Here is a 12418-nt window from a genome sequence, read left to right as displayed (position 1 = left end):
GGAGCCAGACAGGGATGGGGACGGGGACAGGGACGGGGACAAGGAAAAACCCTCGTGGGGCTGTTGTCGCCAGAGACTTTGCTGTGTTGTGTATTTTCCACTTGATTCAGCAGACCTGTCCAACATCATTTGTATATGTATGGCTATGACTGGTCTTAATTTCTACATCTTAGTATTTACACGTGGTATATCTGATTTATAGGTATTATACAGGTGGTTTCTTTCTGTCTGCTTGCATGTTTTTACTGGCGTAAATTCTGCGTCATGCTGTAGCATTAGTATGATTTGGCCACTTACTTTCCTTGGTTGTCTGCTTTGGAAAGAAGTCAACTAAAAATGTATTTTGAGTTTTGTGCATCAGAAATTCAACTACTATGTACAGAGTACAGGTGGCACTGTTAAAAGCCAGGTACTAAATTTGTATCTGTACTTGAAACTCCAGGGACCAGCATAATTCTGCGTGGAGACCTGTATCTTGATAGAAAACTTAAAAACTAAGAGCACATGTTTATGACTGGTTTTATTTCTTCAATCTATTTTTAAGCAAACACTCTGTACCTAGACTCAAGTTCTTTTATTGCAAAGATGTCATGCTGCCAGCCTTGCTCCTCAATAATTCATATTCATTAAAGTCACTTCATGAAGATAAAAAAATGGAAGGATTAGCCCCTAATCTGTGCTTTCTGAACACACTCATTTCTAAATAGATGAAAACAACCGCATTAAATTTTTTTGACCAGATGCCAAAGCCCTACAAATATTTGCTGCAAGCATCCACTTGGGCACTGAGAGTGGGTGAAGGGATCAAAGGCAGATGGGGCCAGTGGGTGCCACAAACACAGAGACGTGGCTGCAAACGCACTCGCCAACCCTAAAAGTAGCCGCTTACAGTAAACTGGCTTTGTTGATGAACTTGCTAACTCAGCGAACCCTAAGGCAGGCTGGGGAGGCAAACGGCATGGTGCATCAGTTCGTGCCCCAAATAATACCAGGGAAGGGGCTTTTAGCCAGTGCGCAACGAGCAACCAGAGGGAAGGCAGAGCATGAACATGGGCTGCTTCCCCATGGGGAAGGTTCGGCTCCGTCCAGCTGCTGCTGTGGTGAGAAGTTTGGCTCTGCGAGGTGATCTCTCAGTTGTCTGACCTGCTTTTGAAGCCACTGATGACCAGAGGAAAGGTCTGTGCTAGCTGAAGGTCCCCAGTAGCACCGACGGGACCCTCCTCATGTTGTCCCTGGGCTTCGTCCCCAGGCACTAGCACAGTCGGGCTGGTGCAGAACAGGTTGAAAGCTTAGGATTGTTTGACTTACGTTGAGCCCACCAGGCTCAGCTACCTTTGGTGCTGGTGCTGGTAGATGGTAGACTGACTTGAAAAGCAACCTGCAGCAGGGAAAAACAGTATTTTCTTGTTTACTGAGGCATAATGAACTGCTTTGCAGACCAACAGCAATGAGCATCTCACTTAAACTCACAGATAAGAAAGAGATGTTGCAGGCAGAGATTATCAGTCACTGCAGAGGATGCAAATATTTTAACACTGCAAACTAATACTAAAGGCAGGTACTTTTCCTTGTTAATTTAAGAGACACATTTCATTTATTCTCACAAATCTTTTGGAAGATACGGTGCTTTCAGATTACTTTCTTTTTTAATGTGCGCACTGGGGAGTCTACATCTTATTAAAAATGAGATCACAGTGACTCTAGTACATCAAAGAACTTAATCAGCACAGTGCCATAGAGAAGCTGAAGACCTAATGGAGGCTAAATGTAAATTTGTAAAATGGAAGCAGCTAAATAATCAAACCAGCAACATCAATTTCTGTGTGGTTTGTTCATCTCCTGGCCAGACTCGTTTCAAAGGGTTGAGGTTTTTATTAGAAGAAGAAGAAGAAGAAGAAGAAAGAAAAGTCACAGTTCTTCTTCAAAGTTGTTTTAAATCAGTTGTTTTCCCCCCATCTTTCCTCTCCAGGTTACGGAGCCTCCTTTAAGACTGAGTAAACATCTGGCTGAAGATGGCAGTTGCAAGTGTAGTGAGTATACAGCGATGCTGCTGTGTAATCTGAGTTTTTCTTTCCCCCCTCTTTGCCTCCATCAGTTTTCTGCCTCTCTCTTGCCAACGGTGCCATCCCACCATAGCAGTAACACAAAGCCTTCTTCCCCACCTCTTTCTGAGTTGAGGATTTTGCATTTTGTTATGTATTTGAGGCTGACAAGCCAACAGTGTTTTGAATGATCTTGACAGAGATAATGCTCTCACCACCTGCCATTTTAATAACTGAAGTTGGCTGGAGGTGATGAACTGCTCTTCTGTAAAGAGTTTGTTGCTCAACGGGTCATTTTTATAAGCCTCTGCTGTGCCACACACTTCAAGCAGTCTGAAACACACTGTGTTTCGCTGGCAGCCTTTGCAATTTCCCATCTAAAATGGAATATATTGGGGATCTTCAACTGCATCTGGTGGAGAGGGACAAATTTGTGCTTTATTGAGCCACCTCTCAACACAAATTTACCTGCTGACCCATTGCAGGTCACCCACCCTGGCAAGACCAGCCTGGATTACTACAGGAATGACAGCACGGTGCTGTCCCTGGATGGAAACCTGGTAAATGACACAGATTTCACATGCGACAAGAGGCAGGTCAGGCAGTTCGCTCGAGCCTTCCTGCCAGTGTTTTTCTGGCTCATCTTCTCTGTGGGCACAGTGGGAAACGCCTTGGTCGTGGTCGTCTATTGCAAATACCGCTTCAGGAGGAGCATGATGGATCGGTACCTGCTGCACCTGGCCCTTGCGGACCTGCTCCTCCTCTTCACCCTTCCCTTCTGGGCCAAGGCTGCCTCCGATGGCTGGATCTTCAAGAACTTCATGTGCAAAGTCGTCAACAGTATGTATAAGATCAACTTCTATGGCTGCAGCTTGTTTCTAACCTGCATCAGCTTTGACAGGTACATCACTATTGTCCAGGCAATGAAAGCTAAAACTGCTAAGCAAAGGCGGCTCCTGCACAGCAAACTCATGTGCTTGGCTGTCTGGCTGACATCCATGAGCTTGTGTATCCCAGAAGTCCTGTACAGCCAAAGCACCCAGGTGGGTGACATAACAGTTTGCAAAATTACATACCCATCAAACATCAGCACGATCTTCAGAATTACTGTCCTGGCCTTGAAAGTCACAATTGGATTCTTCTTCCCATTCCTTGTGATGGTTATTTGTTACGCCCTTATCATCAACACCCTCCTGCAAGCCAAAAGATCCCAAAAGCAGAAGTCGCTGAAGATCATCACCATGATCATCACCGCTTTCCTCCTCTCTCAGTTCCCGTACAATATTGTTTTGCTGGTCAAAGCCATCAACAACTACACCAGGGTGGCGTACAGCTGTCAGGCTGCCAACTGGCTGGACATCGAGCTGCAGGTCACCCAGAGCATCGCCTTCCTCCACAGCTGCCTCAACCCCTTCCTCTACGTCTTTGCTGGAGAGCGGTTCAGGACGGCGCTGGGCAGGATGATGCAGAGCAGCGGCTGCTACTGGAGCAGGGGCCAAGAGCAGTGCTCCTCCACCTGCGACAGTCAGGAGCACAGCTCAAACTGGTCCTTTGCCATGCTGGGCAGGCAGCGGGTGAGAAGCTCCCTGACACTCAGCACCCACTTGACCTCCTCCGGTATGCCCCCACCTTGCCAAGTCCTCTTGTAAGTTAGGCCCTCCGCTCTCTCCCTGCCAGAGGAGCACCAAACTCTTTGGAAACTGTCTGTATACCCCAAAGACTGTCTCAGAGGAGCGGGGAGGGCTGGGGGCTCCTCGCGCAACCCGTCCTCGCTGAGCCTGGGCTTGCAGGCTGAAAGGAAGAGAAACCTTCGGCACAGGACAGCAAAATGGAGCCACACTTATTGTAAGCAGAACTGATAGAGCTTAAAAGCTATCTTTGTGACAGCTGTAAATACCCGGCCCACCTGTGGCTCAGACCACAGCCTGAAATAACAGGCCTTGCAGAGAGGTGACAAGCCCAGCTATGGCAGCAACAGAGGCAGATGAAGCGAGATGAACCACCCATCCCGTCCATAGGAAGCACCAGGAGGGGGTTCAGCCTTCATTTGCTGTCCGGCCAGGGTCACCTACAGAGGTGGCTGGACCTGGGAGCTCTGCCTGCACCCACACCAGGTCCCCTCCGCTGCAAAGGAGAACAGCCTTTAGCTCCTACGCTGGTTTATTGCAACAGTCAAATGCTACTTTCTGTGCCTGTGCAGACATTAAGCCTGTTTTGCTGCATGTGTGGTTCTTCTTGCAAAGGAAAGCCAATCGTTCGCGTTCATAAAGTGGTCATTACAGAATTAGATCTATCTTTCTCCTATATTTTAGCTGTGTGGTGTAAGGCGAAATTGGGTACAATTTATTTGCTACGGCTCCTGTTTTGATACTGGCATTTTGTGCGGTTCCCTGCATTGACAAATCGCACCTCACAATAAAAATTCAAGGGCATCAAAGACATTGAGTTGTCTGTCCCGGAGATAGTTGCCATATGGTGCAAAGCCACAGTAAACCAGAATGCAAAACCCAAACCCATGGTTCAACAGACCACTGGTTATGCACTGATATCTTTGCTAATGGTTAGAAAATACATTTAGCCCGCGGCCAGTAAGACAGAGAGTAATGAAGTGTCAAACCTAACCTGAGGCTGCAGGGCACCGCGTGGCCATTCCCCCTCACTCGTCCCTTCCCAGGGACGTGGCATCGCCTGTCCTGCCTGACTGTAGCCTGCACCTCCCAGTCTTCCATCGCAAGTTGTAGTGCTCAGGGGGCTTTCTTTTAAATAATCATATTTAACCTAGTTTGCCTCCTGGTAATTATTTCTTGCAGGAAGACAGTATTTTCATTGTGCATTCATCATTAAAGCGTGTCAATAAACACAAGCTTTCTGCAAGGTTTGGCTGCTTTTCTAGTTAATAGGGTACATCTGAGCAGATAAGGTTCTAGTTTTGTATGTGCTTATTAGGATTTTAAAAAATTTTTTAACCTTCTCCTTAGAGGAAAAAATGGTGAAAGTTGTATGTACTTTTTACTATAGGTGTAAGAAGGGTTTGGGGGGGTTTTGCAATTTGTGTCGAGCTCAGCGCGAACGGAAGCTGAAATTCCGTTAAATAAAGGCGCCGCCACATACAGCAAGGGGATGAACTGGTTGTTTCTTGCCCACACATCCTTCCCAGGTTTGGGTCCGTACACATAACCTGTTTCCAACGATGGGACCTACCCCTCCCGAAAAAGACCAAAGGAAAACTTTGCTGACAGGGTTTACTTCACATGTCTAACCCTTCCTGGGGCTGAGGGTGGTCCCACCCAGAGGGTCCTCCCGGCCCCAAAAGAGCCCTCAAGTCATGCAAACAAACAAACAAGCGTGCAAACCTTTGCTGCCACCGACCTGCGGTCCTGCCCGGTGGCCTCGAGCTCCTCTTCCCTGCACAGCATCCCGCCAGCCCCGGGAACTTGAATTTCGGGGCCTTCTCAGAGAAGGTAAAAGCTTCTTTGCTCCACGAAACGCGGTGGGAAATTTTCATGCTTGGTCGGCGAGTGAAACTGTTGAGGGTGGTGAAACGGCGATGAACTTTCAGCAGTTTGGGGCGGCAGGGTCGTCCCGGGGTCACACATGTCCCACTCTGAGTCAGGCTGCTCCCTGCCGCTTTGCTGGGGGGACCAGCCCCCGCCCCCGGGTGGGTTTTCCCTCGTGGGGTCTGTCCCGCCAGGGCTGCCTGTGGTCCAGCAGCCACCGGTGGCTTCTCAGGCTGCCAGCAGCCCCCAAACTGGCGGGGAAGCTGCTTCCCTCCGGCTGCAGCCTCGTCCCCGGTGGGGTCCCTTGTTGCTGGCCACCACACAGCAGGGACTCGGTCACGGAGGTGTTTGCTACCATTACCCCCAGAGGCTGGGGGGCCTCTATCTGCCAGCAGCACAGCTCCTTGTGGCCAAGCCCTCCCAGGGCTCCTCTGTCCCTCTGCCCCGAGGTTTTAGCTGGATTTATCCCACCGAAATCCTTCTTGTGCCTCCCTAGGGTGTCCCCAGGCTTCAGCTGATGCTGTCTCCCAGGAGGGGAGGTTTCCCGGAAGGTGAGGGGTGTTGCCTCCCCTGCCCCACGGCCCCTCGCACCTCCCGTGGGATGCTGCCTGCACCTTACCCACAGCTCCAGCAGGACACTCACCGAGCCATTGTTGGAAATCCCAGGAGAGGCCTAAGATCTTCCACAGCTCCCCTGCCCTCTCCTTAACGTCATTTTTTTCCCAGATATTCCCAGTTTTGGGTTGCAGTCTCCTCCGCTGTCCCTTTTCTTTGAAGGAGCAGCTCCACTTGTCTCTGCCCTGAGTGTTGCATCGTCACCCTGAGACCCTTCATTTCAACTCCTAGTCCCCATCTCAGACTTCAGAGAGCCATAAGCGTGCCAGGACCCCACATTTTGCCCAGGCGGGAACTGGGCCAGACCTGCCCGCTGGCGTAACGCACTCAAACTATGCAAAGGCTGGGAGCCGAGCTGTAGCAGGGACAGCCATGGCAGTAGCTTCAGGTTGTCATCGATGCACTGTGGTCAAGGGCTCAGAGGTAGCTGCGACCGCGGTGCAGGCAGTCACGTAGCGTGGCACCGGCCTGCTTGTGGTACAAAGAGAGGAAGTTAGGAGAACCGATGAGAAACTTTCACTCTCTGCAGGCAAACCCGCCTAACTGATGCCTGCTCCTGCCTGAGAGAGAGACGTGCTTTATAGAAGTGCCTCTTCCAGAGAGCAGAAAAATGATGGAAAGGTGTGGGAGACTGGTGCAGCAAGAATCACTGAAGTCATGGTAGATAGAGTAGCCCAAAACCAGAACCATCGATCTGAGTTAGGTGTATGCAAACACACCATTTCCAAGTACAATCTGGATCACTTATCCATCATTGAACTGACCAGACACTGTCATCCCAGCACCCCCCAAGTGCTGCTTGTTTTTTCCAAGCCTCCTGGGCCATATGTGTTTTGAAACCTTGTATTTGGATTTCAGCGTGTCCGTGTGACATTTCAAGGGCTAACGGAGAGGATACTGCTGTCTTGTGGCAGCTTCACATGGTTGCCACAGCAGAATGTCATACTGAGTGTGCCAAGGCCAATTCTTGGGGCACAGGCCAAGAAAGAGGTGGGTTAAGACCCTCTGTAAGGCAGCACTAGGGCTGGAAGAGCCTTGCCCCTAGCACCAAAGAAGGGAGGATATATTGTCCGGTATGGTTAAACATGGATTATTGGAGATGTAAACAAAGGCTTTCAACAACTAAAGCCTCCCTTCCAGAGATGTTGTACAGCAAGGTGTGGTCACTGACACATGTACTGCAGGCTAGGCTTAGTCGGAAACTCTGTCCCAGCGACAAGCCTCTGAACATGAAGCAGGGGCTGGTGCTGCTGCTGAAGCATGGGGAGGGGAAGCATCACAGCCTCCACCCCAGCAGGAAACTCCCATGAGGAAACAGAAATCACCGATAAAAGCAGCAATGACTGGTCGTGACGGGGCCCGTCGTCCTCCTGACCCCATTCAGATGGCCGTAGCAGTGCAGACAAGCCTACACGTTTGCAGCTGTAGTCCCAGCCCTGGGGAACGCGGCAAACACGGAGGCGACAGCGACATGTGAAGAATGCCTGCGACTCACGCAGCGCTTCTTTCCCTCCCACAGCCACGCAACATAACCCAGGCGTAGAGACCCGGCCAGCACCTGGGGAAAACCAGATGGGAGCCCCAAGCTGAAGGACAGTGCTGATTGGTGTCATGGATGACAGCGAGTGTAATTGCTGTCCTTAGGGCTGCTTTGTTTTTACCTCCGAGGGGAAGCAAAGACGGACGAAGGTGTTTCTCAGCCACAGGGCTCTGCTCTTGCTGGGGGAGGCCCAGCTGCTCCGAGCCACCAGGACAGGGTGATATGTCCTCTATCTTGGGGACCGGCTCACTTAGTACTTATTTAAGGATGTCTGCTGTTGCTCTGTTGTACTGTACAGACGTGGCCTTTCTCCACCAGCATGACAAATTATTTTCTATTTTCCATATTTTGTAAAACTTTTTCCTCCTTAGAAGTACATCATGCAATCAACTGATTTATCTTCCAGACAAAGCTATCTCTACGAGGCAGAAAAGCGACACATTCTCAATGATACAGAACTTTATTTTTTTAATTCCTGAGGTTAAAAAAGGGGAAAAAAAAAAAGCATCAAGAAACATTCCAGTACACAACCATCTACATCTCTGTAACTGTACCAGACGCTGGTATACATAAATCTCTTTTTCCCCTATCTGGAGCGTGAAGCTTGATGTGAATGGGGCTTGCAATTCTTTGGCAGTTAAGACCAAAAGATGCTTCTGAACAAGTTACAGTCTCAGTGATTGAGCATAATTAAAACTGTAGTGCAATTTCAATTTTAAAAAAGGAGCAAAGTCAGGCTTTTGTAGCTTTGCTATTTTGTAACGTGGTACACTCTTGTGCAATACATCTCAGTGATTTTTCATAAAGCAACATTGAGGAACATTGAGTAAAGGAACACTGTCATCTTCTTAAAGCAACTATGTTCTTGCCTTCGCATAAACCTCTGCATAACAAAAAATACTACCTTCCGTTGTTCCAGCACCCAGAAAAAACATCCAATTGCTTATACTGACCACGACGCATACTCTCTTTGTCCCATGAGTGTTACATCCCCTTAAATTAACTTCATGATCAATTTTAAGTATTTGTTTTCTTTTAATTGCATTGCTGCAGATAATAAAAGCCCAATTCAACTAATCACCTGAGTACCTGTAAATAAACAGATTTATCAGCGTTCCTGGCACAGCTCATATTAACAAGTGCTTTATGAATGGAGGTACAAGGGGCTTGAATGAAATAATCTCTTGCACAAACCTACACTTGTGCCAAGTCCTTTATTGGGTTTCCATGGCCCCAGTAATAAACAGTCTGGGACATTCAAACAAAAGGTCGGTACGAATGACAGGTTCTTTACTGTCTTCTCTGCACAGCCTCTGATGTATAAAAGACTCCATGATGGGATCCTGGTCTTCAACAACCGATTTGAACAGTTGCACTCCTGTACCTTACCACACTGATTACTTCCTCTTTTGAAACCTTTTCTCCTTCTTAAATACTCTCTTTGGTTAGAAGCAAACCTTTTCTTTTCTACAGGTTCTGGCTCCCACTCTTAGTCCTCTTTCAGAGAGGAAAACAGCCATAAAAATACTCTCATGGGGCAGGAAAACTTAAAGAAAAAGGTACCATAAAGACTCAAATGCTAAATAAAAACAACCCAGTGTTTTTATTCCCCTCCTCCCAAACATATGCTTCAGCCAGCCTCAGGACTGTCTACATGAACAACTGTCAGGGAAACATCTGGCTTACTAGATGGAGCTAATTACTTTAAGAGCTACATAAACAGTGGCTTAAAAATATTTGACACAGGATGAAAAAAATGTTAAGAACTGGGATGTAGAGAGGTAATCCAGAGGCAAGTCTGTCAAATGATTTTGAATGGAGATATTTCAAATACTTCTGAGCAGAGTTGTCATATTTTGGCCTAAGATAATTGACAGTGTCCCTTTACCTTACATTTGGCATTTTAAGAAAGATATCCTAGTAAGATTAGTATTCTAACTAAAACAACAGCAAAATGCTTTTAAAAACCACACCTAAAAGCTTAAAGGAAAACTACAGCAGACTTCAGTAACAGCTCAGTGAAACTGCATAGCATATGGTACACAGTACTCCATTTTTAAGCAATAAATAATCTCTTCTTGCCTAATTAAATATAAAACATAGCTTCAACACTGAAATATGCCATAAGTCATGAACTGATCTGTGACCCCACTTCAGTCTCTTGTCCATCTCATTTTCATGCATGCAGCCAGGTAAGGGTTTAACTGCATTGCAGCCTGTTCCCTCTGGAGGGGGAATAAACCAGCTCGCACCTTCCCCTGACCCCTCTGCCTGACAGAGGCTGGGGAGCACCCCACCAGTACGCGGAAGAGGCATCTGAAGGGAAGGGAAAGCTACCAGTGAGCCAGACATCCTAGCTGAAAAGGCCACCTGATGTCAGCTTGACGCCACCCAGAGAACAAAATTTGCTCTGTTAGAAAGCCCTCTATGCACAACCTAAAATCTCGGTGCTCCATGAAGGGTAGTCATTCTTTCACAGTCTTTTTCAAGGTCACTGTATTTATAGTGTTAACAACTGGAATGAATGATTAGCAACCTTTAGCTTCATCTGCAGTATTCTTTTCTTTCCCATTATCAGAAATTTCCCTCCATCTCAGCTACTACTACGTAAATGTCCAACACTTGTCTTGTGATCTCCATCTTTTAAACAACCAGCCTTTTGCTGTAGAAGGAGATCCCCTACTGGTAATGGATTGGACCAGCAACACATAAGCACCAGCCGGACTCTCCTGACTTCCTTCCCTAGTCAAGCTGATCCCTCCAATTCCCTGCCCTTGTTTTTACATTTACAAGTTTGCCCCTGTGCTTTCTTTCCCCTCCCCTAAATCATTTGCTTTCAGCTTGTGCTTGCCCTTTTTTCTTCCTTCCCCTCATGTTTTATGTTCTGTCTCCCACCATGACCCCTGTATACCAGCTACAGCTGCCACCAAGAGTGTGCAGGTTTCCTGGCAGGCTGAGCTGGTCTGCTACCAACTGCTGCACTAAAACCTTCCAGGTCTGGGGTTTCCCTAGGAGAACAATAACATTAGAAATCAGACACACCTAAAATGATGAGGAGGGCTGGTTGGGAGAAAGAGCTTTTCTCCTTTCTCCTGCCAAAATGTTTTGCCTTTCCATTAGAAGATAGGAATTTTTAAGAGAAAAATCTGCTTTCAGATATTTTAACAAAAAGTTGAAATTCTATATAGAAAGCAGATGGTTTGCGTGGAAATTCTGTATAAACGAGAACCCAGTCTTCCTTAACAGGCAGTGTTTACAGCCACCTCTGTCCCCAAATCTGAGATGGAAAGTTAGCAGTTGGGCAACTGCAAGGGTTATGAAAGGGACAGAATACGCTAACACTGGGTGGAGAGCTTATCAGGGCTGGATATGCATTTGGGTTTGGATGGAGTTTTTCAGACCAACTCAAACATTATTGCTACCTTTCATGTGGTCTAGAGAGAGAGAGAGACTGCTGACCTCCTCAGAAACTGTGCTTTCCTGTGAATGCTGATGACTAAGGTGCTAAAGCAGGAAAAAGGAATGCTCCTCTTCGTAATATCAGACAGTGAGTGGTACTTTATTCTGCAAATAATACTCCTGATTCTGTCACTGGCACACACCATAACAACTGGTTTCAGTGGACCAACTTACAGAGTACGGTGAGCAAAAGTGAAAGGAGTTGCTGCTTCATGTTATATTGTTTTGTAACTGGTATCCGGTACCAAAGCATTTGTAAAAGCCAGTTAAGACTTACCAAATCTTAGCCCAAAATGTAAAAAAACCCTATGTTTGCTGTTTATAAAACTTGGAAAAGATAAAAAAATTCTAGATGGATTACAATATATGCCTGTGAAGACTGAAGTATTGCATAGTTGTTGTTCTGACTGTAAGAGCATTAGAGCAGAACAGAAATGGTTATGTTTACTCCTCAGTGAAGAGGTCAACAAAAATACGCATTTTTCTTTAAATTTCCTTTTGAATGATATTTTTGTAAGAAAAGGAATTCAATTTTCAGTACAGAATTTCAGTTTGCATTTAGACACCCCACACTTATTTTTCTCCCCACTGAAAAAAATTTGGTTGGAACATTATTTGACCTGTTAAATCAAACAACATGGCTTTTGAGCAATCTGTACACAGTACAGAACCATTAGTGTCCCTAAAAAGGCTTCCATTTTTTAGTGTATATATGTTCTCTAAGTGCATTATAGCTATTGCATAGTTTCAAAGTCTTCAAACACAGTGGTAATCATAATGCTTACATGTACATAAATAATAGCATTTCTTAAAAATGTAATTAAAAATAACACAGTATATTCAAGGCTATGGAAAATCACTTCCATCATAGATGACAGGTCGCTCGACAGCCAAGTGATAAAACACTCTTTTGGAGATAAACCTGTCAAAAAACAAGAGAGTGAGATGATCACATTAGCTGAAGTCAACTAGACAGGAAGCCTTAAAAGTGTACTCAATCCTTCAGTTTATACTCAGGCAAAAAAAAGACTGGTGTTAAAAAGCAGTATGCCTGCACAAGGGCTGTCAGGTCTGTTATGAGTAAGATGACAATCCTGACTAAACTGTCCTGGAAAGAGTCACAGATTACTTGCTCGCTTCTGTTTACCTTCTCAGAGGCTGAGATAGAAGAGTGGAATTCTGCTATGGAAGGAACAAAAACCCACAAGAACTAGAACCAAAACTCAGGCAGAAGATCTTTGGGCAAGCCAGGACCAATGTCTCAT

General features: G+C 46.4%; 2 protein-coding genes across 4 annotated transcripts in view; one reads left to right on the top strand and one right to left on the bottom strand.

Moving 5' to 3' along the window:
* Positions 1-1049: 1049 nt before the first annotated feature.
* On the top strand, positions 1050-3691 carry CCR9 (chemokine (C-C motif) receptor 9). Its single transcript, XM_010562070.1, has 2 exons — positions 1050-1100; positions 2528-3691. Exons 1-2 carry the CDS (start codon positions 1050-1052, stop codon positions 3689-3691), a joined length of 1215 nt encoding a protein of 404 aa, XP_010560372.1.
* Positions 3692-8214: 4523 nt separating this feature from the next.
* FYCO1 (FYVE and coiled-coil domain containing 1) overlaps positions 8215-12418 on the bottom strand; it is a 53600-nt gene continuing 49396 nt past the window's right edge. For all 3 annotated transcript variants that reach the window (XM_010562047.1, XM_010562049.1, XM_010562048.1), the window contains exon 18: positions 8215-12075. In XM_010562047.1, the coding sequence (XP_010560349.1) occupies positions 12000-12075 (76 nt within the window). In that variant the 3' untranslated portion in view covers positions 8215-11999. The remainder of the gene's footprint in view (positions 12076-12418) is intronic.

Source organism: Haliaeetus leucocephalus, unplaced genomic scaffold (assembly GCF_000737465.1).
Source record: "Haliaeetus leucocephalus isolate CR32 unplaced genomic scaffold, Haliaeetus_leucocephalus-4.0 Scaffold153, whole genome shotgun sequence".
Lineage (NCBI taxonomy): Eukaryota > Metazoa > Chordata > Aves > Accipitriformes > Accipitridae > Haliaeetus > Haliaeetus leucocephalus.
This window is presented reverse-complemented; position numbering and strand designations above follow the sequence as displayed.

Coding starts and splice junctions, on each gene's coding strand:
- CCR9 (XM_010562070.1), top strand. CDS start 1,050: ATGGGCTGCTTCCCCATGGGGAAGGTTCGGCTCCGTCCAGCTGCTGCT. Junction 1,101..2,527: donor TCCGTCCAGCTGCTGCTGTG/GTGAGAAGTTTG, acceptor GACCCATTGCAG/GTCACCCACCCTGGCAAGAC.